This window comes from Dendrobates tinctorius, unplaced genomic scaffold (genome assembly GCF_039654945.1).
Source record: "Dendrobates tinctorius isolate UK_male_01 unplaced genomic scaffold, ASM3965494v1 ptg000011l, whole genome shotgun sequence".
NCBI lineage: Eukaryota > Metazoa > Chordata > Amphibia > Anura > Dendrobatidae > Dendrobates > Dendrobates tinctorius.
In genome coordinates this window covers 51,816,942-51,832,776 of record NW_027361679.1, presented here as the reverse complement: position 1 = coordinate 51,832,776, position 15,835 = coordinate 51,816,942, and the positions used below count along the sequence as shown (strand labels likewise).

Below are 15,835 nucleotides of genomic sequence, written 5' to 3'. Positions count from 1 at the left end.
TTTTTTTCACAAAAATGATATTTTTGCCCCCAATTTTTTATTTTCGTAAGGGCAACAGGAGAAATTGGACCCCAAAAGTTGTTTTGCAATTGGCCCTGAGTAGGCTGATACCCCATATATGGGGGTAAAACACTGTTTGGGCGCATGGTAGAGCTTGGAAGGGAAGGAGCACCATTTGACTTTTTCAGTGCAGAATTGGCTGGAATTAAGATCAGATGCCATGTTGCGTTTGGAGAGCACCTGATGTGCCCAAACAGTGGAAAACCCTCAATTCTAACTCCAACCCTAACCCCAACACACCCCTAACCCTAATCTCAGCCCTAACCTTAGCCCTAACCCTAGCCCTAACCCTAATCGGAAAATGGAAATAAATACATTTTTTTAATTTTGTTATTTTCCCTAACTAAGGGGGTGATAATGGGGGGTTTGATTTACTATTTATGGCGGTTTTTATATTTGGCAGCTGTCACACGCTAAAAGACGTTTTTTATTGTAAAAATAGTTTTTGCATCACCACATACTGAGAGCTATAATTTTTTCCATATTTTGACCCACCGAGTCATGTGAGGTCTTATTTTTTGCGGGACGAGTTGACGTTTTTATTGGTACCATTTTCGGGCATGTGACATCTTTTGATCGCTTTTTAATCCAATTTTTGGGACGCAGAATGAATAAAAACCAGCGTTTCATTAATTTCTTTTGGGGGGTGCGTTTACACCGTTTTGCGTGCAGTAAAATTGATAAAGCGGTTTTATTCTTTGGGTCAGTACGGTTACAGAGATACCTCATTTATGTCTTTTTTTATGTTTTAGCGCTTCTATGCAATGAAAACAATTTTATATAAAAAATACCGTAATTATTTTTGCATCGCTTTATTCTGCGAGCTATAACTTTTTAATTTTTTCGCTGATGATGCTGTGTGGCAGCTCGTTTTTTGCGGGATAAGATGACGTTTTCAGCTGTACCATGGATATTTATATGCGTCTTTTTGATCGTGCGTTGTTGCACTTTGTTCGGCAGTATGATAATAAATCATTATTTTTTGCTTCGTTTTTTATTTTTATTTTTTAAGGGATTTGCTAAAGGGGTTAACTAATGGGACAGTTTTATAGGGAAGGTCGTTACGGACACGGCGATACCAAATATGTGCACTTTTATTGTTTTTGTTATTATTTCCAAAAAATGAATTTATTAGGGAATATATATATATATTTTTTTTAATTTATTTAGCGATTTTTAAAAAATTATTTTTGCACTTTTTTTTTTTTTTTAACTTTATTAGGTTGTCCCAAGGGAGGACATCACTGTCCTGTGACAGATCACTGTGACAGATCAGCGATCTGTCACAGGCATAGACGCAAACTTCCTCATGCCTGCGCTTTGCAGGCACTGAGGAAGTCAGCTCCCTGCAGGCCCCCCGCAGCAGCGCTGCACATTGCGCTGCTGTGGGGGGCTCAGGGAAGTACGGAGGGAGCCCCCTCCCTGCCGATGCTTCCCTTTAACCCCCGGTACACCGCGATCGTGTTTGATCGCGTTGTGCAAGGGGTTAACGTGTCGGGGCGGTCCGTGACCGCCCCTGACACATTGTGCCGGGTGTCAGCTGTGATAATCAGCTGACACCAGGCCGCGATTAGCGGCGCTCACCACGTGAGCGCCGCTGATCGCACTAGACGTACTATTCCGTCCTTGGGACTTAGGTCCCAGGTCACATGGACGGAATAGTACGTCCATTGTAGGAAAGGGGTTAAAATTTCACCTCACAACATAGCCTATGATGCTCTCAGGGTCCAGACATATGACTGTGCAAAATTTTGTGGCTGTAGCTGCGACGGTGCAGATGCCAATCCTGGACATACACACATACATACAAACATGCACACACATTCAGCTTTATATATTAAATAAAGGATTTTATTCTGGCTGTGTTTTTTTTTTCAATACTTACTATGGGGTTAGTAATGGGGACATTTTCTAGCCCATTACTAACCCCTGGGCTTGATGTCACCTGGCAAAACAAAGGTCACATAAACTCCAATCCCTATTTGCCACTGCCATAGGGCAAGTGGGAAGAGCGAGACTGTGCCAGATTTGGCGTGTCTTATGAATGCGCCAATTCTGGGGAAGCTGAGGGGTGATAATACCCTGGGGGGGCGCAATGTCTCTGGCCCCTTCCCAGGCTATTAATATCAACCCACAGCTGTCTGTTTAGCCTTTGTTGGTTTGAATTTATAGGGAGACCTTACGTCATATTTTTTCTGGGGTCCCCTGTAAATTCATCAAGAAAGGCTAAGCAAACACCTGTGAACTGTGATTAAAAATAAAAAGAGAGAAAAAAACAGCTCACCTATATAGCAGCTTGTGGCATGTGAAAGCACGGAACCCATGTAGTCTCACGTGCAAACAATGGAAGAAAAGAAAAGCTCCAGCTTCCAAAGTGATCCAAAATTTATTATTTATAAAAAAGAGTCATGATGAAAGCAGTTCACATGAGTAATGGTAGCAGCAACGCCTTTTAAACACAAAGATGTGACCTATCTCACAGCTTTGAGAAAGGACACATCTTTGCTCATGTGAACTGCTTTTATCATGACTCTTTTTTATAAATAACTCAATAAATTTTGGATCACTTTGGAAGCTGGAGCATTTATTTTCTTCAACTGTGATTAAAAGCCTGGAAACCTTTTGGGATATTACCCCTTTTCCCAAATTATTAATGTCAGCCTCCCATCGTTGGCTTTCCCTCTAGTGGTTATGAAAATTGTGCGGGAGCTCGCACCGTTTTTTTTATTTAATTCTTTATTTTACACAGGAGGGACACAGCTGCTACTGAATATAACTTCCATCATTGTCACCTGGAGTCGCTGATCTCAGGGAAACCAAGCGACATTGATGTACCGTATATACTCGAATATAAGTCGAGTTTTTCAGCCCCCTTTTTGGGCTGAAAAAGACCCCCCTCGACTTATATTCGGGTCACGGTTCAAACTTACCTGGTCCCCGTCGTCTCCGCGGTCCCCAGTATGTGTCTGCGGTCCCCTGCAGCCTGTCAGTGTCCCGGCGGCGGCAGGTGATAGTGTTACAAGTCGCTGCGCGCCACTCTCTCCCGCCTTGCGTCTTCTGTCAGTGACGTACAGGGGGCGCGATGACGTGGATAGCACGTGCCCTCTGCCTGAGTCACTGAAGAGCCGGCAACGCTCAGGAGCAGCTGTCAGCAACGGAGGTGAGTACGTTATATAGTGTTTTTTTTTTTGTTTTTTTTTATTCCAGCAGGGGCAGCAGCAACATGATAGGATTACCGGTAATCCTATCACTTGGCCAATAAATTATCATGCATTGGGGCCACTATTACGATACTCACTGTGCAGCATTTATGGGGGGCATATGTTGTGCAGCATTACGGTACCGGTATTTGGGCCACCATTATTCACTGTGCAGCATTTATGGGGGCATATGTTGTGCAGCATTATGGTATTTGGGCCACCATTATTCACTGTGCAGCATTTATGGGGGCATATGTTGTGCAGCATTATGGTATTTGGGCCACCATTATTCACTGTGCAGCATTTATGGGGGCATATGTTGTGCAGTATTATGGTATTTGGGCCACCATTATTCACTGTGCAGCATTACTTTTATTAATATCTATTTTTATTTTTGAAATTTACCAGTATCTTCGGCAATTCCCACCCTAGGCTTATACTCGAGTCAATAAGTTTTCCCAGGTTTTTGAGGCAAGATTGGGGGGGGTTGGCTTATACTCGGATCGACTTATACTCGAGTATATACGGTAAGTTACCTTCAGCGGCCGGCACCAGGGATCAGCTCGACCCGTACTGCTTTTCCCAGGCATGTTGTACAGACACATGGTTTGCATACGGACGCCACACAGATGTGAAAGACACAGACACATGGATGTCACATGCGTATATACAGATGGTACACGGACCATGGATCTCACCAAAATTGTTTTTTACTGCACAAGAATCATCAGGACGTGTAAAAGGAGGCCTTATACAAAGCCAGCATCTGTGTTCAATAGCAGCAGTCATTGCTGAGCTCTGATTGCTGCTATTAACCATTGGAATGCTGCTTTCAATGTTTGACAGCAGCACTTAAATAGAAGACACTTATGCGAATGCCTTGGCTTCCATCGCCCCCGCACACTACATGACGTAATTGAAGGATGCTGATTGTTTACCATAGCAGCAAGCAGCTTAATAAAGGCCTCCCATAGCTGACATATTGGCACTCTTGTGAAACTCAGTGATTTTCACTATATACTGCAATACTGTGGTATATCATTATATAGTATAAGAGATCAGACTATCACAGGTTCCCCTAAGGGGACTAATAAGTAAGGTAAAAAATAAGTAAAAAAGATTATTTTCAAAATGAAAAAAATATATACAAACTTTCGAATCACCCCATTTTCCCCCATGTTATACAAATAAATTAGAGAATAAAAAATAAACGTTTTGCCACATCCAATAAAAGTCCGATCTATCAAAATATAAAATCAGTTAACCTGATCAGTAAACGCCATAGCAAGAAAAAAAGGAAAAATTCAAAACAGAAGAAATACGTTTATTTTGTTACCACTCCTCCCTAAATGTATGCAATACAAAATGATCCCCAAAACATAACTACCCAATATAGTTTTAAAAAAATGTAGAATTGCCACACAAAATACTAGCTGTCACACAGTTCAATTGATGTCCTAAAAATATTATGGGTCTCGAAAAAGGATGACAAACCAATTTTTCACTTTTTTTTTTTTTTTTTTACAAATTTTAGAATTTGTTTTCTTTGGCTAAATAAAAAAACAAATTATAAAAGGTTGATATCTCCATAATGGAACTTACCTGTAAAATAAAGTTTCAGCGTAATTTTTACCATACAATGAACACCTTAAAAGCAAAATCAGCCAAACTTCCTTATTTATTAACAATTTCACGGTACTTGGAATTATTTTCCTGCTTTCCAGTACAGTAAATGTTAAAATAAATGGTGCCATTAAAATCTACAACTCCTCATACCACCATGGTAATGAAAAAATAAAAAAAGTTATGACTCTTGGAAGGAGAAAGAAAAATTCAATAGTAAAAAGAATTAAAGTGGCTTCATCCTTACCAGTTTGAACATGTTAATCTGTTAATCTGGTCACATAACAGCATAGTGGCTGCAGATTTCAGTAAAACATCGTTTTAAATTCTCCTCTCCATTGCGAAGATATCAGATTGTAAATTTTAGGTTATGATTTATGTTAAGTCCTTAAGGGACGTTTAATAAGCAAGATCAGACTGTCTGTCTTTACATGTCTCACACAGGAAAAAACCTGCTCAAAGATATTGCTTCCTGATTATGATTGGTCAACCTCATGCAGGGGAAGACGTACACGCCCCCTGAGAAATCTCTGGTAACACCCAGTTAAACTATAGTTTTTTTATCTAAACTTTACATGTTAATGTCTTGACAATGAAGAAGACAAATTAAAAGATAAAACTACGTTTTACTCAGCTCTGTAGCCATTTTTCCATGATGTGGTCAGTTTAACAAGCTTAAACTGGCAAAAAGTCTTCTTTATTCACAAAGACATTGAATTTGTATTGTTAGGAGTCCAATTACACCCTCCCACGCAGGGGTATCTTTATGCATCATGATGTCTTTGTCATTGTAAGAATATATCTGTATGTATCTATCTTTGTGGGCAGAACCTGCATTCTAGTATGATTTTAAAACAACATATAAACATAGCTGCAAAATTATTTGTTAAGATAGGTTTGGGCAGTAGCAGAAATCATTATACAATATTTCAGAGAATCTTAATATAGTATATAAAGAAAATAACACATCAAATTTACATAGTACTATAGACCACGTATGACTAATATTACCTGGGCAGCTGCCAGTTTTTGTTTCTTCGGTTCAACTTCTTTTAGCACTCTGGAATACAGATCCATGGCTCTAACCCACATACACATGGATCGACACGCTTTAGACACTTTTTCCACCTTCTCCGGTATAAAATTAGGATTAGAAATATATCTCTGCAGTTTCAACAAAATTTGAGGCTTTATGTTTTCCTTATCATACTCCATAAGTCTTCTTAGGAAATTGGAGTCTCCCAGGAGTTGTTTTGCAGTCATCCAATCTGGCCTAAATGACGAGACATATACTTAGAAAAACAACATTTGACATATGACAATGGATTGATTAGAAAACTACAATTGTTCAAGTTTTAGTTGTGGTGACATATTTGAAATTCATGAAAACAGGTTACCATGATGTCCTAATGGGTCAGCCAATATCTGAAGGTCCCTGATCATAATGACTATGTAGGTATTAATGGGATATATAACATTGGTATATTATTCATACATTTAGTTATGGATCCCATTGCTTTATAACTAAATAAAAAATCTACTAAACGTAGAACTACTCAACTTTGAATTAAAAGGGGTATCCACTCTCAGTGACATAAATGGAGGCCTGTGTAATATAATGCATGGATATGCTAGATAGATGCTCTTCTAATTGTTGGAGGAACCACTACATAACTTGAAAATTCCCTAAAATTATATTTGAAAATTGGTTTTCTAATCATGTACAGTATTGTCGATACATTGAGTCCTCTCACATACTACATCCAAGACAACATTGCACAATACTTACTTTGAATTTAGTAGAATACATATGGCTTCCATAACAGTCATGACCATATCTGGTGGGCTAGTGAATACTCTAATTTCAGATATATCTGCTTTATCCAGGGAATCCAGTGCTTTATTTGCAGCTTCTAAAGCAGGCATTGCCTCATCAAGGTCCCTTTGGGCATCATCAGCGATTGCCTGAGTTTCCTCTGCTTTAACTTTTGCAATGGCTTCATCCTCTTTCACTATGCGCCGCACCTGCCACAAGAGAGTCCACATGGGTAAAATACCACAAAAATCTAATTATAACACATGGATCTAAAACAATTCATCTAATGAAATCCAGTTCAATGAAAAACAAAACATATTTACAGTTTTATTATTCCACTAGATCTCTACTCTCGGAAGTTTGTGATGCTAATGAGATTTGCTGTTTGCTCATCTCTCATATAAATACAATGCACAAAATATATATATATTTTGTTGAAAGAAGGAAAGGGCCACATGAAAGCTGTATGTGATATACATGCAGAATGCAAAGGGAATGAGTCTACCATAAAACACATGAATGACTTTATATAACTAAAGGCAGCGCGACATATGTCCTGAAAACAAATTGCATTTTCTTTTTAAAGATAATAAAATGTGAAAGCTTCCAAAGCAAAAATGATATTATACAAATACCAATATTGAGTGAGGTGAATGTGCAGTGCATTTAATGGAAATTTAAACTTTACATATGGTATTGACAGCCCCCATAACATGACTTGGGTGTCTGGTAGTTAGGCAGCTGCACAAATGAAAGCAACTGTTTCATGATTGTGGAATAATACAGTTGTGGCCAAAAGTATTGACACCCCTGCAATTCTGTCAGATAATACTCAGTTTCGTCTTGAAAATGATTGCAAACACAAATTCTTTGGTATTATTATCATTTAATTTGTCTTAAATGAAAAAACACAAAAGAGAATGAAGCAAGAAGCAAAACATTGATCATTTCACACAAAACTCCAAAAATGGGCCATACAAAAGTATTGGCACCCTCAGCCTAATACTTGGTTGCACAACCTTTAGCCAAAATAACTGCGACCAACCGCTTCCGGTAACCATCAATGAGTTTCTTACAATGCTCTGCTGGAATTTTAGACCATTCTTCTTTGGCAAACTGCTCCAGGTCCCTGATATTTGAAGGGTGCCTTCTCCAAACTGCCATTATTAGATCTCTCCACAGGTGTTCTATGGGATTCAGGTCTGGACTCATTGCTGGCCACCTCAGAAGTCTACAGTGCTTTCTCTCAAACCATTTTCTAGTGCTTTTTGAAGTGTGTTTTGGGTCATTGTCCTGCTGGAAGACCCATGACCTCTGAGGGAGACCCAGCTTTCTCACACTGGGCCCTACATTATGCTGTAAAATTTGTTGGTAGTCTTCAGACTTCATATGCCATGCACACGGTCAAGCAGTTCAGTGCCAGATGCAGCAAAGCAACCCCAAAACATCAGGGAACCTCCACCATGTTTGACTGTAGGGACCGTGTTCTTTTCTTTGAATGCCTATTTTATTCCCCTGTAAACTCTATGTTGATGCCTTTGCCCAAAAAGCTCTACTTTTGTCTCATATGACCAGAGAACATTCTTCCAAAACGTTTTAGGCTTTTTCAGGTAAGTTTTGGCAAACTCCAGCCTGGCTTTTTTATGTCTCGGGGTAAGAAGTGGGGTCTTCCTGGGTCTCCTACCATACAGTCCCTTTTCATTCAGACGCCGACGGATAGTACGGGTTTACACTGTTGTACCCTCGGACTGTAGGGCAGGTGGAACTTGTTTGGATGTTAGTCGAGGTTCTTTATCCAACATCCGCACAATCTTGCGTTGAAATCTCTTGTCAATTTTTCTTTTCCGTCCACATCTAGGGAGGTTAGCCACAGTGCCATGGGCACAGGAACATTCAGGTCTTTGGAGATGGACTTGTAGCCTTGAGATTGCTCCTGCTTCCTCACAATTTGGTTTCTCAAGTCCTCAGACAGTTCTTTGGTCTTCTTTCTTTTCTCCATGCTCAATGTGGTACACACAAGGACACAGGACAGAGGTTGAGTCAACTTTAATCCATGTCAACTGGCTGCAAGTGTGATTTAGTTATTGCCAACACCTGTTAGGTGCCACAGGTAAGTTACAGGTGCTGTTAATTACACAAATTAGAGAAGCATCACATGATTTTTCGAACAGTGCCAATACTTTTGTCCACCCTCTTTTTTATGTTTGGTGTGGAATTATATCCAATTTGGCCTTAGGACAATTCTTTTTGTGTTTTTTCATTTAAGACAAATTAAATGAAGATAATAATACCAAAGAATTTGTGTTTGCAATCATTTTCAGGAAGAAACTGAGTATTATCTGACAGAATTGCAGGGGTGTCAATACTTTTGGCCACAACTGTAAGGGTATATCCAGACAGCGTGGCCATGTGTTGTTAAAGGAAATCTGTTAGCAGGATTTCACCCCAAACTATTTATATTTGCATGGAGCTATTTCAAAAACAAGTCCAGCAATAACTTTACATGGCCAGTCCGATCCTCCATTACTGAAAAATAAGCATTTCAATTGATATGCAAATGAGGCTAAAGAGCTATTTAAAGATATGGAGCATTTGCCAGTCCAGCTCTACTGCCCGTTCAGTGTTGCCTCTTCCTATTTGACACAGCTACACAGGATAGATGCTATCAATCAAGCAAGGATGAGGTGGTGCTGGGTGGGGAATAGTGCATAGTTTGGCAGCCCGAACAAAGCTTGTTAAATGGCTGCAGCGCAGCCAATCAACAAGTTTTCATGTGTGGGCACATCCGGCTCAATCACAGCCATGTTAAGCATTGACATGGCTGTGATTGGCCGGCGCACACTTTGTAAAGAAAAAAAAATAAAGACATGGGGTGTACTTTATCTTGTCTGGCTATCAAAAACAGAGTGGTCCCCAAGCCGTTTTTTAAAAACTATTTAAATAAATAATTTTAAAAAATGGCGTAACCAGCCAAGCTAAAGCGGACAGATGGGGCTGGTATTCTCAGTCTGGGAAATGTCCATGGATACTGTTCCTCTCCAGCCTAAAAATAACAGCCTGCAACCACACCAGAAAGGCACCTCTATAAGTAATCGAGAGGCATCTATCAGACACGCCCATTACTAATCCTATAGTCAAATGTAATAATAACACAGACACAGGAAAAACTAATTTAATTAAAATAAACTCAGAGACTCCTTTATGTGAAATAAAAACTCCCTGACCCCCTTAAAAATCAAAGTTGTACTCACCTTTCTGTCCATAATCCATTAATGTCCATGTCCCACGATAATCAGTGATGCGACTGATCTACACGCCAGTACTGAGCCGAGCATGAGAAGCGCTGCTTGTGACCGGAAGAAACTCTCCATTACTAACCCGTGGACTTGATGTTAATGGCCATAACACAGCTGATATCAACCCCACAACTATTACACCACTTGCCACTGTGCCAGGGCAAATGGGAAGAGCCGGGCAAAGTGCCAGAATTGGCACACCAAAAAAGATGCACCTTTTCTGGGGCGGCTGCGGCCTGCTATTTGATGAGAGTAGTACTCTCATTAGCCAATGCCTGTGACCAGTGGTAACTAGTGTTGAGCATTCCGATACCGCAAGTATCGGGTATCGGCCGATACTTGCTGTATCGGAATTCCGATACCGACTTCCGATATTTTTTCAATATCGGAAGTCGGCATCGGAATTGGAAGTTCAAAGTTGATTGACAGCCTGACGTCATCATGATGCGCGGTGTGTGCGCATCATGATGCGCCGTCATTTCGGGCCTTCCGGGGGTCTCTGCCGGCCTGCCGGGGGGCTGTGTGGACTGCCCGGGGTCTGTACCGGCCTGCCGGGGGGCTGTGCCGGCCTGCCGGTGGTCTGTGCACCCTGTGGGGGTCTGTACCGGCCTGCCGGGGGGCTGTGCCGGCCTGCCGGTGGTCTGTGCACCCTGTGGGGGTCTGTACCGGCCTGCCGGGGGGCTGTGCTGGCCTGCCGGGGGGCTGTGCTGGTGTCCGGGGGTCTGTGCGTGGGAAATTCCCACACAGCAATGGCATAAAGTGAGACTAGGGACTTTTTTTTTTTTAAGTGGCGGAGGAATACAGTGCGGAAGGATACCTACCTTCCGTCATTGGATTCCTGCAGCCCGTAGAGAACGGCAGCATCAACTGATGCTGCAGTTCTCTACCAAAGATCGTCGTGGGACACACTCGTGGACTGCTTCGGATCGTGGGTGAGTATTTTTGTGGTTTGTTATGTTAATATTTATTCCGTAAAAGACAATGGCTTCGGGGAACAATGTGACAAGTATTGGTAAGTATGTTACTCTATGTTATATGTACTGTATGTCTATGTATGTATTGTATGAATGTATTGTATGTAGTATGTATGTAGTATATATGTGGTATGTATGTAGCATGTAGTATGTATGTAGTATGTATGTAGCATGTATGTAGCATGCATGTAGCATGCAGTATGTACAGTCATATGTAAAAGTTTGGGCACCCCTATTAATGTTAACCTTTTTTCTTTATAACAATTTTGGTTTTTGCAACAGGTATTTCAGTTTCATATATCTAATAACTGATGGACTCAGTTATATTTCTGGATTCAAATGAGTTTATTGTACTAACAGAAAATGTGCAATCTGCATTTAAACAAAATTTGACCGGTGCAAAAGTATGGGCACCCTTATCATTTTCTTGATTTGAACACTCCTAACTACTTTTTACTGACTTCCTGAAGCACTAAATTGGTTTTGTAACCTCATTGAGCTTTGAACTTCATAGCCAGGTGTATCAAATCATGAGAAAAGGTATTTAAAGTGGCCACTTGCAAGTAGTTCTCCTATTTGATTCTCCTATGAAGAGTGGCATCATGGGCTCCTCAAAACAACTCTCAAATGATCTGAAAACAAAGATTATTCAACATAGCTTTTCAGGGGAAGGATACAAAAAGTTGTCTCAGAGATTTAACCTGTCAGTTTCCACTGTGAGGAACATAGTAAGGAAATGGAAGAACACAGGTACAGTTCTTGTTAAGCCCAGAAGTGGCAGGCCAAGAAAAATATCAGAAAGGCAGAGAAGAAGAATGGTGAGAACAGTCAAGGACAATCCACAGACCACCTCCAAAGACCTGCAGCATCATCTTGCTGCAGATGGTGTCACTGTGCATCGGTCAACAATACAGCGCACTTTGCACAAGGAGAAGCTATATGGGAGAGTGATGCAAAAGAAGAGGTTTCTGCAAGCACGCCACAAACAGAGTCGCCTGAGGTATGCAAAAGCACATTTGGACAAGCCAGTTACATTTTGGAAGAAGGTCCTGTGGACTGATGAAACAAAGATTGAGTTGTTTGGTCATACAAAAAGGCGTTATGCATGCGCTGTATTGTTGACCGATGCACAGTGACACCATCTGCAGCAAGATGATGCTGCAGGTCTTTGGAGGTGGTCTGTGGATTGTCCTTGACTGTTCTCACCATTCTTCTTCTCTGCCTTTCTGATATTTTTCTTGGCCTGCCACTTCTGGGCTTAACAAGAACTGTACCTGTGTTCTTCCATTTCCTTACTATGTTCCTCACAGTGGAAACTGACAGGTTAAATCTCTGAGACAACTTTTTGTATCCTTCCCCTGAAAAGCTATGTTGAATAATCTTTGTTTTCAGATCATTTGAGAGTTGTTTTGAGGAGCCCATGATGCCACTCTTCATAGGAGAATCAAATAGGTGAACTACTTGCAAGTGGCCACCTTAAATACCTTTTCTCATGATTTGATACACCTGGCTATGAAGTTCAAAGCTCAATGAGGTTACAAAACCAATTTAGTGCTTCAGGAAGTCAGTAAAAAGTAGTTAGGAGTGTTCAAATCAAGAAAATGATAAGGGTGCCCATACTTTTGCACCGGTCAAATTTTGTTTAAATGCAGATTGCACATTTTCTGTTAGTACAATAAACCTCATTTGAATCCAGAAATATAACTGAGTCCATCAGTTATTAGATATATGAAACTGAAATACCTGTTGCAAAAACCAAAATTGTTATAAAGAAAAAAGGTTAACATTAATAGGGGTGCCCAAACTTTTACATATGACTGTATGTAGCATGCATTTAGTATATATGTAGTATGTATGTGGTATGTATGTAGCATGTAGTATGTATGTAGCATGCATGTAGTATGTATGTAGTATGTATGTGGTATGTATGTAGCATGTAGTATGTATGTAGCATGCATGTAGTATATATGTAGTATGTATGTAGCATGTAGTATGTATGTAGCATGCATGTAGTATGTATGTATGTAGTATGTATGTAGCATGCATTATGTATGTAGCATGTATGTAGTATGTATGTAGTATGTATGTAGTATGTATGTGGTATGTATGTAGCATGTAGTATGTATGTAGCATGCATGTAGTATATATGTAGTATGTATGTAGCATGCATTATGTATGTAGCATGCATGTAGCATGCATGTAGTATGTATGTAGTATGTATGTAGCATGTAGTATGTATGTAGCATGCATGTAGTATATATGTGTTATGTATGTAGCATGTAGCATGCATGTAGCATGCATGTAGTATGTATGTAGTATGTATGTAGTATGTATGTGGTATGTATGTAGCATGTAGCATGCATGTAGTATGTATGTAGCATGTAGTATGTATGTAGCATGCAGTATGTATGTAGCATGCATGTAGTATATATGTAGTATGTATGTAGCATATATGTAGTATGTATGTAGCATGTAGTATGTATGTAGCATGCAGTATGTATGTAGCATGCATGCAGTATGTATGTAGTATGTATGTAGCATGTATGTAGTATGTAGTATGAATGTAGTATATATGTAGTATGCATGTTGCATGCATGTAGTATATATGTAGTATGAATGTAGCATGTATGTAGTATGTAGTATGAATGTAGTATATATGTAGTATGCATGTTGTATGTATGTAGCATGTATGTAGCATGTAATTTTTTATTTTTTTTTTACATTCAACACATTAGCCGGATTATGGGACTACTACTGTCCCATCATTGGCTAATGTGTCAATCACTGTCATGGTAGCAGGCATCGCCCGATGGGACTTGTAGTCCCATCGGACGATGCCTGCACAGACCCCCGAAGCCTGCACAGACCACCGGCAGGCCGGCACAGCCCCCCGGCAGGCCGGCACAGCCCACCGGAGCCTGCACAGACCACCGGCAGGCCGGCACAGCCCCCCAGCAGGCCGGCACAGCCCCCCGGAGCCTGCACAGACCACCGGCAGGCCGGCACAGCCCCCCGGCAGGCCGGCACAGCCCACCGGAGCCTGCACAGACCACCGGCAGGCCGGCACAGCCCCCCGGCAGGCCGGCACAGCCCACCGGAGCCTGCACAGACCACCGGCAGGCCGGCACAGCCCCCCGGCAGACCGGCACAGACCACCGGAGCCTGCACAGACCCCCTGGCAGGCCGGCACAGCCCCCCGAAAGGCCCGTACAGACCCCAGAGAGGCTGTACAAGGCAAAAACAGGGTTTTTCTTATTCCGATACCGGAAGTCCCATAGACTTGAATGGGACTTCCGGTATCGGAATCGGCGATACCGATACTTTTTTTTTTTTAAGATCGGCCGATCCATTCCGATCCGATACTTTGAAGTATCGGACGGTATCGCTCAACTCTAGTGGTAACCTTTTTACCGCCAGTCACAGCTGCTGGCTCACATTCTGTCATCTACCTGGCAGTGTGGAACCGACCGCAGCACTCTGACTAATGGCAATAAACTTACTGCCGATCAGAGTCTGTGTTTCTTCCTCTGTCATACAGATGACAGTGTGGGAAATGCCGGAGGTTCGGGCCCTCCATTCATTTGATGAGGTCCAAATTCAACTTTTTTTTAATGTTTGACTGAACCCGATGGACCTGAACATCCATGGGTCCGCCCGTTACTACTTACTAATTTAAACACTAATTTCTCAGTAATGGAGGAACAGACTGGCCATATATAGGTATTGCTGGACTTGTATTTGAAAGAGCTATATACGCATAGAAATAGTTTGAGGGATGAAATCCTGCTGACAAATTCCCTTTAAAGTTGCCTCATCACCACGTCAGAAAAGCTGCATGTGTTTTTGCTGTGATTCCTGAATTTATGTATAATAGCTTGGCCCATGCAAAATTTTCGCACATTGGTCATCGGGGGCGCAGGCAATTTCAGAAAAAGCAAGCTGGTCAAATGTAAATGTATTTCATGAGCTGATGAACACAGACGGGTATTTATATATGTAGATTGGTAATACAATAAATTGTTTTGATAAGTAGAGGTCAAAAAATATTTTCCGGTTGAGATGCCACCTGCAGGTTATTGTGTCTTTCTGCAGGTTTATGAAAATGAATGTTTAAACTGTATTTAGTGATAATATAATTTCTATAACTTCTAAGCAGAATTTTCTTACGCCGTGCCCTCCTGATTCTGCATATATGTATTGGAGTATTCGGTTGTCCTTGACAACCCTTTATATGGCCTTAGGGCCTTAAATCACCGCTGTCTGATATTCTTTGTTCTGATATATTTTGCGCCTGAATAATTAACATATTACCAATGCAGTTCTTTATTTTTTTTGGCACATTCAGTAAAAAAATAAATAAAATAAAGCAAACTTATCGATCTAGTTTTAGGGAGAAAAACGTTTCACAGGTTACCTTTAAATGGCACAAAAAGCTAGAATTAAATAGTACACTATGTTCAAATACTAGGACCCAAGTCCACATATTCGTAGCCTTCACTTGGAAATAGGACATGGGAACCTTGTGATAAAGGGTCACCTACCTGATCTGCATTTTCCTGATCAACTGACAATTTCTCCATTAAGGCATCCACATCAATAGACTTCTGTTTCAGCACTGGCTCTAATGCAGATAGTTCAATCTTCATGTTATCAACCAGCTGATTAGTCTCCAGTAACTTGCTTAGTCCATTCTTTACACGGTCTCGAGCCTATTGTGCAGTAAAAAAAAGTACTAAGTAGCATAACGCATAAGCCATAGAATAAGATATCAGGTTGCTAAACATAGTAGTAAATAACTGAAGCAAAATGAATATTTATTGCCATAAGTGTGTAAAAGATATGGAGGGGAGGAGTGAGGAGCATTCG

General features: G+C 40.8%; 1 protein-coding gene across 1 annotated transcript in view; it reads right to left on the bottom strand.

Moving 5' to 3' along the window:
• Window positions 1–15,835, bottom strand: part of DNAH6 (dynein axonemal heavy chain 6) — a 570,270-nt gene that overhangs the window by 234,536 nt on the left and 319,899 nt on the right. The window contains exons 50-52 of the mRNA XM_073542156.1: window positions 15,511–15,678; window positions 6,673–6,908; window positions 5,895–6,156 (exon numbers count right to left, since the gene is read on the bottom strand). Coding sequence (XP_073398257.1) covers window positions 5,895–6,156; window positions 6,673–6,908; window positions 15,511–15,678 — 666 coding nt within the window. The remainder of the gene's footprint in view (window positions 1–5,894; window positions 6,157–6,672; window positions 6,909–15,510; window positions 15,679–15,835) is intronic.